The sequence below is a fragment of the Branchiostoma lanceolatum genome, chromosome 16 (assembly GCF_035083965.1).
Source record: "Branchiostoma lanceolatum isolate klBraLanc5 chromosome 16, klBraLanc5.hap2, whole genome shotgun sequence".
Taxonomy (NCBI): domain Eukaryota; kingdom Metazoa; phylum Chordata; class Leptocardii; order Amphioxiformes; family Branchiostomatidae; genus Branchiostoma; species Branchiostoma lanceolatum.
The window spans coordinates 10,953,112-10,968,103 of record NC_089737.1 but is presented as its reverse complement, the minus strand read 5'-3'; the positions used below and the strand labels follow the sequence as shown (position 1 = coordinate 10,968,103).

The 14,992-nt window shown below is 41.9% G+C and overlaps 2 protein-coding genes across 2 annotated transcripts in view; one reads left to right on the top strand and one right to left on the bottom strand.

Moving 5' to 3' along the window:
- LOC136422223 (uncharacterized) overlaps window positions 1-2,591 on the top strand; it is a 33,611-nt gene extending 31,020 nt beyond the window's left edge. Inside the window, exons 45-48 of the mRNA XM_066409869.1 lie at window positions 137-253; window positions 469-600; window positions 854-991; window positions 1,157-2,591. Of these exons, the coding sequence (XP_066265966.1) occupies window positions 137-253; window positions 469-600; window positions 854-991; window positions 1,157-1,299 (530 nt within the window). The 3' untranslated portion in view covers window positions 1,300-2,591. The remainder of the gene's footprint in view (window positions 1-136; window positions 254-468; window positions 601-853; window positions 992-1,156) is intronic.
- LOC136421634 (beta-TrCP-like) lies at window positions 2,006-14,623 on the bottom strand. The gene is made up of 16 exons (XM_066409100.1): window positions 14,424-14,623; window positions 11,119-11,528; window positions 10,789-10,877; window positions 10,341-10,442; window positions 9,807-9,920; window positions 9,237-9,368; window positions 8,575-8,707; window positions 8,119-8,200; window positions 7,761-7,843; window positions 7,118-7,289; window positions 6,521-6,641; window positions 5,907-6,021; window positions 5,303-5,488; window positions 4,691-4,813; window positions 3,986-4,170; window positions 2,006-3,465 (listed from the first exon to the last, which is right to left on the bottom strand). The coding sequence occupies exons 2-16, from the start codon at window positions 11,374-11,376 to the stop codon at window positions 3,186-3,188; spliced, it is 2,175 nt and encodes a 724-aa protein (XP_066265197.1). The 5' UTR covers window positions 11,377-11,528; window positions 14,424-14,623; the 3' UTR covers window positions 2,006-3,185.
- Between the last annotated feature and the right edge of the window lie 369 nt (window positions 14,624-14,992).

Below are 14,992 nucleotides of genomic sequence, written 5' to 3'. Positions count from 1 at the left end.
GGATTGTCATGTCAGTCTTGAGCATCCTCTGCTATTGTTGCTCCCTCGAGAGAGACACATAGAATGAAATGGAATACTTGTTAAAGACATGTTAGAAACGTTTAAGGAAATGCGTGATTGTACGTGCTGACTGCAGGTGGTTGTCTTCCCGGTGAGTTCCCGTGTGCCAATGGCGGCTGCATCGACCTGTGGTGGCGCTGCGACCATGACAACGACTGTCTGGACGGAAGTGACGAAATTGACTGCGTGTATCGTAAGTTCTAGTTGTAAAATTCTCTGAATCCAATTTTTGTTCTAATTTTGCTCCGTAGGAACTGTGTTCAGTTGTCAGGTGCATTATCATCAGATAAACCATCTCCTTTGCAAATTATCATATGAAAATAAGTGGAAAACAGCAACATCCTACATAACTCTTAAAACTTAAATGGTGAAAAAGAGATTATCACTTTCATTAATTTTTTTGTCTAGCTCAATGTCATGCAGACCAGTTCATATGCGCAGCCAGTGGACGCTGTATCTCTGCTAAGTGGCGTTGTGATGGCGAGAGAGATTGCCGGGATGCCAGTGACGAAACCGGCTGTAACGAGTATTTGTCCGCAGGTAACTTGTGCATAGTGTTCTATCTGTCCTTATTGGAATTGGACATGGCAATCGACTAACCTAAGCCTAGACGGGGGGGGGGCACTTTTGACCCATTGATAGAGCAACATCTCTATAGGGTTACATATCTCAAGCCCTGGATGGGTTTTCACGAATAAAGCCATATTACTGGAATTCGTCTTTCTGTTACAAGTATGTTGAAAAACAAAAGTGAGTTTGCGATTATGACATTAATTTTTTTTTAAATCCGCAGAGAAGTTGACCCGGATTGACCCCGACAGTTTCAGCCTGGGTAACAAGGTGTCTGCAGAGGATGTGGAGGAAGACACAAGTCCCGCCCAGACAGCCGTGTTCGATTCGCACTCCGCCAAGGACATCAGGCCCATGAAAGGTCAGTGACGTCAGAAAACCAGTCGTTCCTTGCGTTTGGTTGTTTCCCTTGCGTTTGGTTGTGTTCCTTGCGTTTGGTTGTTTCCCTTCCGTTTGGTTGTGTTCCAAGGATGTCGGACCGAAATCATACACCACTTGTCAAATGTTGACTTTTTCATTGAAACAGCGAAATCAGTTGTAACCACGGAGGAAGGTGACTCGAATGATGACATCGGTTTCCCTGACGACCTGGAAGGTGAAACGGAGCATGCGCGAGTTGACACTAAAGACCAACAAGTCCCCTTCGTGGAGCTCAAAGTCGGTGGCTAGTTTCAAAACTCCAAATTAGTTTGGACGACAATAGGGTACGGAAATCTAGTTTACGAATGACTTGATAACGTGTCGGTATATATTTTTATGTAGTGATTACGAATGTATGCACGGAACTCGAGGTCTAAAGCAGTATGAGATACGTTTAGAACATTTTCAAGTGAGTCAGTGTTATCGGTTGTATTAGTAGTAGAATACAATATTTTTACACAATTCCATTTACAAACATACTTCAGGGAAAATACCTTTGCAAAAGTGTGACAACCATGGACATCGGAATACGAGTACCTCTATAAACTTTAGAAAGTATTTTCTACCTGTTTATGTCTATCACATCAAAATAGACTTTCCTAGCATTTTAGTTTACCGTTTTAGAAATACCGTTGAAAAAAGACACGCAGTGTTATTAATGATCTTCGTGTTTTTATTCTTTAGAGAGACACGTTTTCTGGCTGGATTGCGGTTACACACATATATGTTATATTCTGTTTTACCTGTGTGCTAGATGTTCTGGCAATACGTTGATGTATATTTTACTCATCGAAATGGCTTTTTATGTTATCTGAGGCCAAGGCAAGTAGCATTAAACAAATCTTGAATGTTACAGAATTATATCTGTAAAAACTGCTATCAAAGCGGGCACTAGAATCTAAAGAACAGTTTGTATGGAATTTTGAGGTGGTTACCATTTTATTTTAACTCCTTGAGTATATTCTATGTCATCATCATGTAACTGTTTCTGTTACACTGTAGCATAGTTGAAAATTTACGACGTGCCTTAAATTGGCGACGTTTTACGACGTGTCGCAATTCTCTGTCAGTGCAAGCAGTCGAAAGATGTCTCTCCTTTTTTTATAAAAGACCAGTGTTACATTTTGTTGTTTCTTCCATGCTGGGATTTGCAAGGTTGGTGTTTATGCTTATCATTATAACCCTTAAGCTGTATCCCTCTTATCGTTTGTACAGATTTTAATGTTAATCTTTTGTCGATCAGGGATCTAAATGTTTTCTACGTTCCCTATTTGAATATAGAACGATTGGTACTTTTCTAAACTATAGTACGGTATGATATTTTACAGGTATATAACCTGTATTAGCACAATGGCCTTTTTGAAAGGTCATGTACTTGTTTGAATTGTTTTCAGATGAAGATTGCATATGTTAGATCATTCTAGAGGAATAATTCCTATGTACGTTAGATTAATGTAAGATATATATCCTGGTGCTATATCTGGTCTGTACACTTGGAGATTCAGTGTCGACAATATAATATACATATTTGAAAAGGTCAATACGCTTACAAGTCTCAGGTTTGTTATTTAGGTAGTTAAATGTCAGGCAAAATGGCGCTTTGTTTAATTTCTAACCTGTGGCGTATGAATAACAATAGACATGATATAAGATATATGTAAATCAAATGGAAACCTTTTTAGAAAACATAATTTTATTACAGAAAATGCAGCATACACAATTGATAGACTTCCATGCAGTACCCAAAGTATGGACGGAATAACCTTTAGCAGCAGATCATATATAAAGTGTTATCTTGGATATATGCCAATCCTCAGGCCAAACTGCAACCTTTTGGTCTGATCCATCTAAAGGATTAGGTTGTTGTTTTTTTTAGTTCTCATAGAAAACAAATCAAGACAAAGGTCTTAGGTACTCTTAGGTAATCTAATATGGTTTTACCCTCTTGTTTCTTCTCTTTATTTACAAATATGGATGATCATTTATAAGGATCATCCGTTGTTGCGAAGGCGAAATACAAATGCCTCCATTGGATTTTTACAAGTCCATTTGTAGTCGTACTGTTGTCATGTGATCATCACGTGACCATTTCAAGTCATACCCTTGTCACGTGATCATCCAACGAATACCGAAGTTCACGTTGGGTCCACGTAATCTTTGACCCTCACCACGTTTGTGTCCGTCTTACTGGAAATGTGGAAGTCCCAAACCCGAATCTTGCCGTCCGCAGAAGCCGTCGCCATCTTGGTTTCGTCGAACTGGATGCAGTTGATTTGACCCTTGTGACCTTTCATGGTCTGTATGGACTTGTCCTTGCTGATGTCCCAGTATTTGATCATGCCGTCCTTCCCGGCCGAGACCATCAGCCCCTCCACCTTCTCCGGGTTGGTGATCTGGAGCTGGAGCTTTTCCACCCTATCGTGAAAGGAACGGAATCAGTGTTATCGATATGTTACGCACGTATCACCCAGTTGTCTAAGGCTAACACTTGTTGACCTTTATTCGTTGCGTTTTTCGGTCATGAAAGACACGGAGTCAGTATTATGGCTATGGTATCAACCTTTTGCAGTCTTAGGTTAACACTGGTTGACCTTCATTCGTTGCGTTTTTCGGTTAGTCAAGTGGCACCAATTTGGCAAAAATGTAAACCTTCATCTCAGATTACATTTGCCGCTTATGCTATACCTGTTTTATTTTCTCTATATATTTCAAAAGAAACTAATATAGGTACTCAACTGATAAAGTTCAACTACCGTTAAATATCCTTTGAAGTCTATCAATTGAATGTTCACTGGCGGTAGCCAAAATACATCCAATTTCAATCTGATGATATATGATGGTGCTATCACCTCACTTTTACTTAAAGAGCGCAACTGTTGCAGTGAATGTATGGAATCTACCCAATGCGTTACAAAACGAAGCAACAATGAACTACCTTTTTTCGTGCTCGTGAAACTTCTTGATGCACGTTGCGGTTTTGAGGTTCCAGAGGAAGATGATCCCGCCCGAGGAACAGGCGAAGAAGCCGCGGTGATAGCTCACCGTCATGATGGAGGTGGTGTGGGAGGCCCAGATGGTCTTCAGGCTCCGACCGCTTTCACAGCTCCATATGCGGATACTCTGCGAGAAAAAAATATTACAAGTCAGTCTCAACAAAGAATACACTTAAGATTCGAAACGTATGTTTTAATTGTTTTCATAGCTGACTCCCACAGCTCCATTTGCGGATAATATGTGAGAACAACGGATAACAAGTCAGTCTCAAGCAAAGAATATCTTCATAGCTAAACTGTAAAAAGCTCACCGATTCAAGTTGGTCTCTACTATGCAGTCTTTTCTAGATCACAGGCTATTAAACATCCCGAGACGGGGGTCGTTACGGACTACCGGGCACATTTGACCCGTTGCTGATGTCATACCGTTGAGGTCACGTGACATATGCTTCGGGTCATTTCAACCTGACAGAGATTGTTGGTAAGCACTTAACTCTGTTAACGGACTATATGCATAAACTTCGAGAGATACACTTGTCACAAGGTCATCCAATGAAACACTTGATAAAGATACTCGTCCATGTTCCATGTCGACTTTTCATCAATTTGTGTTTGCTCTACGTCACAATCACGTGATCAGTGCTCACCCTATCAGCGGAGCCGGTGATGACGATGGTGCAGTCGTCGTCCATGTCCACAGCGAACACCGCGGCGGAGTGACCCTTCAGCGTGTGCGCCAGGCGGCAGCGACGGATCTCCCAAATCTTCGCCTGCAGAGGGAGACAGTCAAACTGTTTAACTTCGTCGTTTAGGGTTTAATCATCATTGTGATAAGATACGCAGTACAAAAGTTACTCAAACAACCAGATAAGTTTTGTTAACAGTCAAGCGTTTCATGTAGCATCCGCTCACGTTCGTCCGCTATGTCAGTAACGAAAGATAGCGGATGCTATCTAAGACGTCTGACCATTTTATCCAGTTGCTTGAGTATCTATCCTTCGGACAAAAACAAACAGCATATATAAGCTCATTTCCTTGGTGTACTTGTGTATTCATGATATGGACATTTAGTATATCATTGATACGTTGATGTAGGTTAGACGTCCAGGTAAACAATAGTTGAAGACAGATCTCTAAAACTGGATAAGATACTTAGATTACTTCTGGACGTTTCGAGTAAAACCCATCACTCTAGCTTCTTCAGTGTCACTAGAATGATCTATGAACCCTCCGGATAGAAATTGGAATATGGTCCTTACCGTTTTGTCCTGTGACCCTGTGACCATCATGACGTCCTTCCTGACCAGTGCCCACACCGGCCCCTCGTGCCCGAACAGCGTCCGTGCGCAGGTGTTAGTGCGCAGGTTCCAGATCTTGATGGTTGAGTCGTAGGAACCGCTGAGGATCAGGTGTTTCGTGAAGAACTGTAGACACCAGATACCTTTCTGTGGGTAGAAACAAGAAGGACAAGTTCATTATCTCCGGGAAAACCGAGGTACATGTGTATTGTAATCAATAGGTGTTGTTTGTCCTGGCGTGTGTCCGCAGATGGGCAGCCTACCAGGACATAAGCAGGAATTGTGTTTACCGGTTTCCGGTAAGTCACTTGACAGGTCAGTCAAGTGAGTGGGCTAGAGTACTTGACGAAGACTGACGTGACGGACGCAAAGTTATTAAGGGAAACTGTGCTAGAGAGAGACAGATCAAACCTCCAACAAAAGGACTTCAAAAGGACCTCATTGGAATGTTAGTGACTTGGATCATGTAATATTCAATCAAATGACAGCATGTAAATTGATGGGGGAAATGGTTTACGTATTTTGCTTCGGTGTATGCGGGAATATGATGGGAATATCATCTCACCGTGTGCCCCTTAAGTGTGTGCAATAGGTTGCCTGTCTTGATGTCCCAGACCCGGACGAGTTTGTCTGCACTCCCGCTGGCCATCCGCCGGCCTTCAAAAGCCACCGATAGCACTCTGGTAATGGGGAGGGAAACATGTACATTAGAACTGCAAACTGCTTCGAATTCATCTAGACGGACGAGCAAATAGGCTGGTCTAAATTCCAGTTCATGTACAGTACATCTAGTGATATATCTTGATATTCCTATAAACTAATCTATGAATCAAGTTCACAATTGACGTGATGATTTATATCATATTCTTAAAAGATCTCTCTGACATATTAGAAATATGGGGTTGGGCGAAAGGAAACATAATGATCATCATCTTCATCTGTCGACGATGGGGGCCACCACTGCATTCCGCGCACTTCTGTCCAGAGCCTGCCTTCTCACTCCCTCCCAAGTGAAGCCCAGTTCATCCAAGTCTCTCATGACAGTTTTCTCCCATGTCATTTATTGACCTCCCCTCCTTCTTTTCCCTTCTGGTACCCAGTTTAATGCCATCCGCGGGAGGCGTATTCTTAGCAGTCGTACAACTCTTAACCACCTTGTATGATATCAAGGGAACCTACTTGTCCGAGTGTCCTCTGATCTCCGTGATGCGACACCTGCCGATATCCCAGTTTCTCTGCAGGAACCAGTTGTCCTTGTACAGCTTCTTCCAGTCCTGCACATGCGCTGTGATGGGCAGCTCTGGGAAAAGACAGTCGCAAATATAATATCAATCCTCAAAACGCTATTCGCTGGCTATAATGCTATAGATAAACAGCTTTATTCCTCTACCATTCTAATACTCATGTGACACAGCAGGAAAACCGATCGGACGACGAGTCTGTGAGCTCTAAATGGCAGCAATAAGAGCACTCCTGGTGTTCTCTCGATCATCGCGCGATTTTTAAGAATCGGGTGATGTTTACATGTACCCAAGCCCAATTCAATATGATAGGGTAGATTTTCAGGTGACAAATACGCTCGAATTTCTGGTGATTTTGTAAAATTCTGCTATCTTCTGGCCTTAAAGAAAAATACTGCCGAAGCTTGTCGACTGTGTGACAAAGGCTCAACAACGCTCAAGGGTTGATACAATCTTTACGGTTCTTGCCAGCAAATAGTAGCTACTTTTTAGAATCGTCTTCCTATTTTCAGTCAGGATAGCCCATAATACTCACTCATAACCGTCTCATAGCACTTGACCCTCCACAGCCCCTGGTCGCTGATGATGCGGTTCCAGACCTGGCTGACTCGGGACGCTGAGAGCAGCTCTGTCGGCTTCAGGTAGCTCAGGATCTTCAGCGCCAGGTGTTCGGGAAGTAGCGTGATGAAGTCTCGGTACTGTTTTACCTGAAAGGTAGAACATGGCTGTCAGATATGACTGTCACATGATATGGTTGTAGACAAGACAATCTGGAAAAGGGTGATGCTCTTGCACAAGCGAGAAGAAATCGTAGATTTCATACCTCCGTGAAATATTTAGCATTTTTGTGAATTTCTTGCTTCATTCATTATTGTGAATCATTTTTTCCCACTAGTTCTGCCCAAGTTGTTCTGTCTATGCATTTTCCTACCAGCCTGCGAGACCACCTTTGAAACCAATCCCAACGAACCTTCCAATTCTGCCTGTCTCCGGTTACACCATTTTCCGCCTCACATCCTGTCACTATATAATATTCAAATAACTATGGACACACACTAAGACAAGCAAACAAACACACGCCGAAAACGGAGGTGTTAAGAATATTCTTGTCCACGATCCGGCTAACGAACCGGTTACCGAAAATCGCGTGGAGGGGATAGATGAACGCTAAAACTTACCGACAAGTACGATGAGATGAAGAAGTGCTGTCGAGGATCCAGCTTCAGGAGTAGCTTGTGCAGAAATTCATTTCTCTTTACATCTGTCGTTGGAAAAACAAAGAGAAACAAAGATGTTATTTCTCACAACAGTATTTGTTATCCTTTTCTACTTTGATGTATATCGTCAAGGTGTTTGTCTTTCTGATAGACATCTATTTTTCGAGCAGGACAACCATTGCAATATTGCCGAAAAATCATATCTCTATAAACAAACAATAGTAATCCTTGCAGTCAAGCCCATACACTAGTTTATAACTTTAAGATTAGCTAGGAAACAAAAGCTTATAGTGCTTGAAGTATGTGTATTACAACTCACCGTCCCACGACTGCTCGAACCACAGAATGAGCTGCCAGGCTTCCCTTGGTAAGATACCCGACCGCGTCTGTGCCCTCTCGTCCTGGATAGACAGACGTTATCAGAATAAGGGAATCAGTACAATTATTTACATAGTGCATATTATATAACAACTTCCGACCTTATCATGTACCTTTTACAACTGGTTGTAAAGTGATTTGGTCACAAGAATTATCAAAATTTAAGGTACAAAGGCTCACAGCCACAAACTTAGTCGCTTATGCTAACCCGTTCGTTTTGAGCTAGTTCCCACTTCGAAACAGTCCCTACATTCGCTCAAGGGTTTTGGGCACTGGAGTGGCCACCAAGAAGAGTACAGACGTTTATAACTGGTATGTAAAATGTATGTTAAAGTTGCATTGTCCAACGTATAAGGTAAGGTGTCTTGCAGTGTTACTATATCTTTAGAGTAGTCACCTTGCTGAGGAATGACTCGCTGACTGCCTTGCGCATCGTGCCGGCCGAGGGGACGATCTTCCCGAACGCCCCCTGATCACCCCTCGGGCTGACCTCCTCCTGTACGTGCCTCCGACTCGGCATTCCCTGCAACCTGGGGACAAAAGGCGACGATTGGATTTTGGACGTTCTTGTTATTAGGGCGCAGTCACAGTCGTCGCACGATCGTGGTACGATTACAAACTGAGGGCACTCTTGGAATAGCACGTGTCGCACAAAATTCAACTGTCTTGTTCACAAATATTCTACGACAACAAAGTCGTAAGACCACCTTAAAGGTATATGACCAAGCCCTTGCCTATTTCAGGCCAATTGCATTCCATCACGATTTTAAGAAAAAAATATCAAACCTGACGATATGGCTTAGAACTAGACGTATATATTTTGGTAGAAAGATAACTCGCAAACATCACTAACTATGCTTAAAAGGAGTACCTACAGTGTGTACGTCTCTACAGAAATTAAACAATTGGTAACGAGCGAAGTCTTCATTTGTAGAGAAAGAGAACGTTACAAGAACAAGTAGCATGCGAACTGCTTTGTAAGTTAGAACGGGCTAGCGTTATGTCTATTCTATGCCGTTTATCAACAAGAAAGGTGGCCCTATAGACTGTTAAACTTACCACTGTGACACCGGCGCGGATTGAGACAACTCCTTGCCGGCTAGTCCTTCACCGGGAGCCGCCGACTGTTGCCGGATGCTCGGTAGTTTTACACTTCCCGTACTTCTGGACAATGGAATCTGTGACCTTTTGCTGCATGGGTGAAATGGGAAAGGTAAAGCAGTTGTTCTCAATTGAGGTGAAGCACGATACTTTTTTAAGTAGCTGGTGGTAGTGCCAAGCGGCTTCGCTATCGTTTGGGGAAAGCACACCGGGTCACCCCTACTCTTCTCGTGCTCGAAAAGTGTGTTGGGTTCTTTTATGTGCAGAGGCTTCAGGCTTTTGCCTGAAGCTCTCTACCGCCGGCCGACGTCACCATCCGAAATGACGAATGCAATCGCCTACAATATGTCCGAGCGATGGCCGACGGATAGAAAATAAGGTCAATCATTGTGATTTATTGTCCATCTACAATCATGTTGAAATGTAGGAATCTCACTATTATCATCATTGAAATTTTGAAGAAAAAAAAAGACCTCAAAGATTTGAGGTGACCGATCATTCGGTTTCGAAGTTGTAATGACGTCATACCTGTGAGCTCTGCTGTCGCCTATCCTTGGGAAGGCCGTCTCTGGTTGGTTGGCGTGTTTGACGTCAGAGGGGGTCTGTAGGAGCGCACTTTTCAGTCGGTGCGTCTTGTCACTCCTGTGGGAAAAAGGATTTGAAATAAGATTTTTTTCATCTGTTTCACCAGACTAAACTGGGTGTGCAAATTATTCCGATTGGCTAAGTTCCATATTTTTTTCAGATGATTTTCATATTTTCCAATTTTTTATGCAGTCATTCTTTTATTCATTCATAGGATCCCCCATCTCTTCATTCCTCCCTTCCTTCATTCCATCATTCCTTCCTTTATTTCTTTATTTCTTTATTCCTTTATTCATTTATTCATCTATTAATTCATTAAATCGTTCATTAAGTCATAACTTCATAAATTCGTAAGTTAATAATTCCCAACATAATAAATTCATACATTTATGACTGAATTCATTGGTTCATTAATGATTTCACAAACTCATATTTTCACAAATTCACAAATTCATACAAAGTCATAAATTGACTGACCTGTAGAGTTCCAGTCGGTGCCTGATCTCCCGAGTCAGGTGCGTGCTGATCGGCACAAACTTGGTACTGGGGTAGTCTCGCTTCGCAGCGAACATGAAGTCTCTGTAGTCACCATGGAAGAAATTCTCTCGTCAATTGTTGTGTCAAAAGGTTAATCATGTTCAACTAGATGTATCATAGAGTGAAACTCGTTGCCACAAAGCACACAGGTACAGTAGGCCATCCTCTCTAGATAGCTCTAAACAACGTTTGGCTTGCAGCTAGATGTGTACATGTTTGGTATACACACGTGGATATACAGATGATACAACAAACAGGCATGTATACATCAGCGGAATAACAAATGAATGAAACAGCTAACGAATATAGTTAACTACTGTTTAGAAATCGTTATGGAAATAGGTTACGTATCTAGTTGTTCTATAGTTGTAAGAGATTGACCTCTGACCTGTGTAGGGTGGGTTGTGACACCGTCCATAAGAACTGGAACTGTTGGTAGTTACATCTCTTCAGTAGGGCCTCCAGGACCACGATCCTCTGCAAGGGAAAAAGTCATAGTGTCAGCAAAGTAAATGATCTGGCTTTGGTTCACTTCAACACTGAGTCTCATAGATATCTGGAAACTGCCCACTAGAACATCTATTTTCACGTTTAGCAGCTTGACAAACAACAGAATACATTTAACGGCACATTTCAGATAGAAAATTCCTTTAACGCGACACTCTGAACTGCAAAGTCTCTTCATTATTAAAGTGATCTATACATCGCTCTAACCGACCTTTTTGTGACTCCACTCTTCCACCCATTTGGCCACGTGATCCAACTGTCGATCAAACTCCACGGTTTTCGGCGTTTTGATCCTGCCGCCAAACGACTCCCAGGGAACCCGCGTCTCTTTTTCATGAGACTGCGACGACTTTTCTTTGGACGGAGCCTTCGCGTTCTTCCCGCGACTGCCTTTACCTGCAGTTACAGTAGACATCCGCCAGGTAGCGTTCTCTCCCGGTCCTGATTCCAGTTTCACGGACCCCGACATACTGTTTGTATCCAAAGGAAATCCGCCACTAAGCTATTGGAAACTTGATATATAAACAAATGTGCTTTTGCTTTTCTCTGCAAATCATCGTAATCTTTGGGCTTCTCTCCTGTGATGACTTTTTCGGGACGCGAGATGGCGCTACTTCAAACCTGCAAACAAAACAATAGCATCTGTTAGTAAGGATAAAGTGCGAACATAGTACGCGAGCTATGCAGTCCTTCCGAAAATGGTGTTTTGCGCCTCTAATTTCAAGGGGAGCTGAAAAAAATCAATGTTTATTGACAAGATCTACTAGTGAGACATTTCTGTAGTCCATCGCTGCCTTCAAAGTTTTAAAATGAATATTCTAGTAGCAAAAAAAGTATTGACATTTGAAATTTGACATTTCACAGTACTTAGTGTGTAAGATGAAGTTGATCTTGGGAATCAGACAGAAACTCATTTTAGATACCAGTTCCTAGCTTTCAGCCCGAACGAAAGGATTCAGGAAAATGTATCATCCTTTAGTGAAAGAAAATGAAATTATTGAGACTGCTAGAATAGATCGATGAAGTCTATTAAAGTAGGCTGTGAGCTTTGTCAACAGTTGATGTGGAACCTATTTCTGTACTTGAGGCCTGCTCTTGAATTGTCGCTAGGCTCTGTCTCTGTCTGAGACCTCTCATTTGGATAAAATTGCTCACAACTGGGACGCCTTCCAGAAATATTTAAAACTTTTCTGCTTTTAGATTTGTTTAATGAGTGATTTTCCATCTCTGTTTTGTAGAAAGCTACATTAGCTCTATCTCTGACTCACACACACACAGAACACACACATACACAAGCTCACACACAACACACGCACACGTACATACAACACACGCACACACATTTACACACACAAAACACACACACATACACACACATACACACACACACACACACACACACACACACACACACACACACGCACAACACACCATCACCATCACACCTGGTTGCTGACTAGTAGCTGACTTAAACCCGTGCCTAGTAACCAGGTACAGACTACATGTACGTGTCAGAAGCGGGTCATGGCGAGTTTGTCAATGGGTGACAAAGTACACGGAATGAGTCAACATGGCGCCACAATAGTTTGCTCACCGACTGAACAATCAACAATCCGGACAAATATGGGCGCCATATTTGTCAGCCCGACCAAACATTGAAGCTGATATGTAGCCGTATTTTCACGGTACGCACGCCACTGGTGTACATTTAGTTGCACCCGAATTAGGGGTCAAGGCGGCATATTTGTGTTGTGTTGATTGTAACCAACGCGTTGGTTTGGGAATGAATGATTAAGTCAAAGTCTAAAGCAGTTTTTCAAACAATGATGATAAAAATTCCCTCTCTCAAGCGCAGTAAAAGTCAAGTATTACTAGTATACCCGTGCAAAAGTGTACTTTTTACGATCACCCTATCACCTTATCTAGTGGCAAATCATTTTTAAGTGTCTTCTTTTGCTTGTGAAGTCCAACGTAGCTCTTCTAAAGACGGCGAAGGCCTGATCAAAATAAGTTTCTATTTTCTCTTATACTCTTTTCTGGTTGCCTGATAAGCAGATCACTCTTTATACCTACGTGTAGAACGATTTTGTTGACTTGATTAAGTACCTCTAAATGCTTTTGCAAGGTCTATTAAGGTCTACAACCATACCTTCTAATCAGTATAGGCAGAAGTGGGCAGTTAAGAACGTATCATTTATGGCGGTACACCAATAGGGGGTGGATAGTACATACATGTATGTGTCCACCTAATTACATAGTACATCGTTAATACGTGTGACAAACAGGTTTGCAAATTGAAACTCGAGCATTTCTGTAGCAGGACGTTGCATTCTAAGTATTTAGAAAGCTAAACGTTGAAAGAGAGCCTTCTATGGTCGGTTTTATAGGGCACGGTAAAACGTGGGGCCTCGAATCGATATTTGCTATGGTTGGTTGAGCAAAGGGATTTATGACTTTGCTTTGCCCACGATTAACCACTTGTAGACAAGTACCATATCTACATACGGCTGTAACAGCCACAAACCGCGCACTGTTACACTGGGAGAAACATTCTTTCAGTGTTATACTCGACTGCTGTATCTTCTGTTTTTGTCTGGTAGCTCCTAATTTGACCATTAATTAGCTGCCTTTGCTATACTTCAGTTGACGCTTATTGAGTTTGGAATCAGGACACTTTTAGATTGAGTTATGGAACATTCTCTTGTTGTACTTGATCGTTCCATACGTCTTGAAATCGGTATGTTATGTGTTATATGTTATGATGTCGGGCCCAGGGTGTAGCGTCAAAATTATTCCAACATAATAACGAGGACATATTTGTCGAAGTCTTATGATCCTAGCAACCACAGGGCCTGTTGTACATAAAAAATGACCGCAGATTCGCGTAAGATTTCAACGTTTTTTCTGGTAATATTTCAGTAATTTGCTGAATATAATTTCTCCTTTTTTGTTGAAGAATATTGTTATCAATCGTACGTTTTCGACTTGTTATTCACAGTTACTGTTTGCATGTTATTGTTTTACCTTGTTTATATCTGATACCAGTTACACATTGACCATTTCTATTGAGTCACGGACTACATTATACGAAGGCATTTCATCAACGTACACTATAGTAACCGTAACTGTTTGAATTCCCTGTTCTAATAATCATAACTGTTTTAAGTTGAATGCAATATGAAAACATTTCGCAGTAGTTAGCATGTTATTGGGACACACATGGTTCCATTGCCCTTTGAGCTACAATCTTTTATTTTCCGTGTTTTAAAGTGAATTTTATTCTCCAGATATGATTTGTAAAGTGAGGAACCTTTATACACAGCAGCATGCCGAACAATCGTCTCTCTGTACAGAGTATGAGAAACACACACTGTATCTATCTATTCATGTCACGAGGATATATTTTCTGGGACGGTGGGTTAGTAATTGGAATCCTAGATAGCTACAAATCTACCTGGGAGGAATTTTAGACATTTTGAATGTCTGTGAATGACAATAAGAATTTAAAACCCTCACCTTGGCAATCCAAGTCCGTTTCTGGGCTCAAAACGGTGGAAAATAGCGTCAGTTCAACAGGTTGCTTTAGTCCTTGGTAGCTAATCGTGAAACAGGTTTGAGCTATTCATCCAAACACCCAGCAACTCGATACCAGATAATTGGATTATACCATCCTTTGGGGGTATCTTTTGCGTCAGTTAATTAGGTTAAATCATCACAAATGTTCTTCTAGGAAGAGTTTATTTCGGGAAATGGGTATGTATTTCTTTTCTATCGGTATAAGATCTATGGGTTGATTTTGTGACGGTTTTTGTAAAGATTTTACAGACAAAGTTCTGACGAAAGGCAACCCCCACCCCGGTAAGTACAACCTGTTGCACGGGTCGCCCTCTTGCAGACGACATGCATCCGTCGCCATGGAGACGGCTCAACAGGTACACAAAGCCTTGCTGTTGGGCCGGGCGTGTCGAGGGCTTGCTGCGGGGGTTTCAGGTAGCTTTGGCGCTATTGTGTGAATACGGAATGAATGCACCTGTCGGTCGAACTGAATTGAACCCTTTTGTGGAAGGAAAAGAAGGAATTATGTC

Excerpts from the sequence above, each read along its gene's own strand:
- LOC136421634 (XM_066409100.1), bottom strand. The coding sequence starts at position 11,376 with ATGTCGGGGTCCGTGAAACTGGAATCAGGACCGGGAGAGAACGCTACC. Across the intron at positions 9,369-9,806 it reads GGCGACAGCAGAGCTCACAG|CAAAAGGTCACAGATTCCAT; the intron begins GTATGACGTCAT and ends TCACCCATGCAG. Across the intron at positions 3,466-3,985 it reads TTTCACGAGCACGAAAAAAG|GGTGGAAAAGCTCCAGCTCC; the intron begins GTAGTTCATTGT and ends CTTTCACGATAG.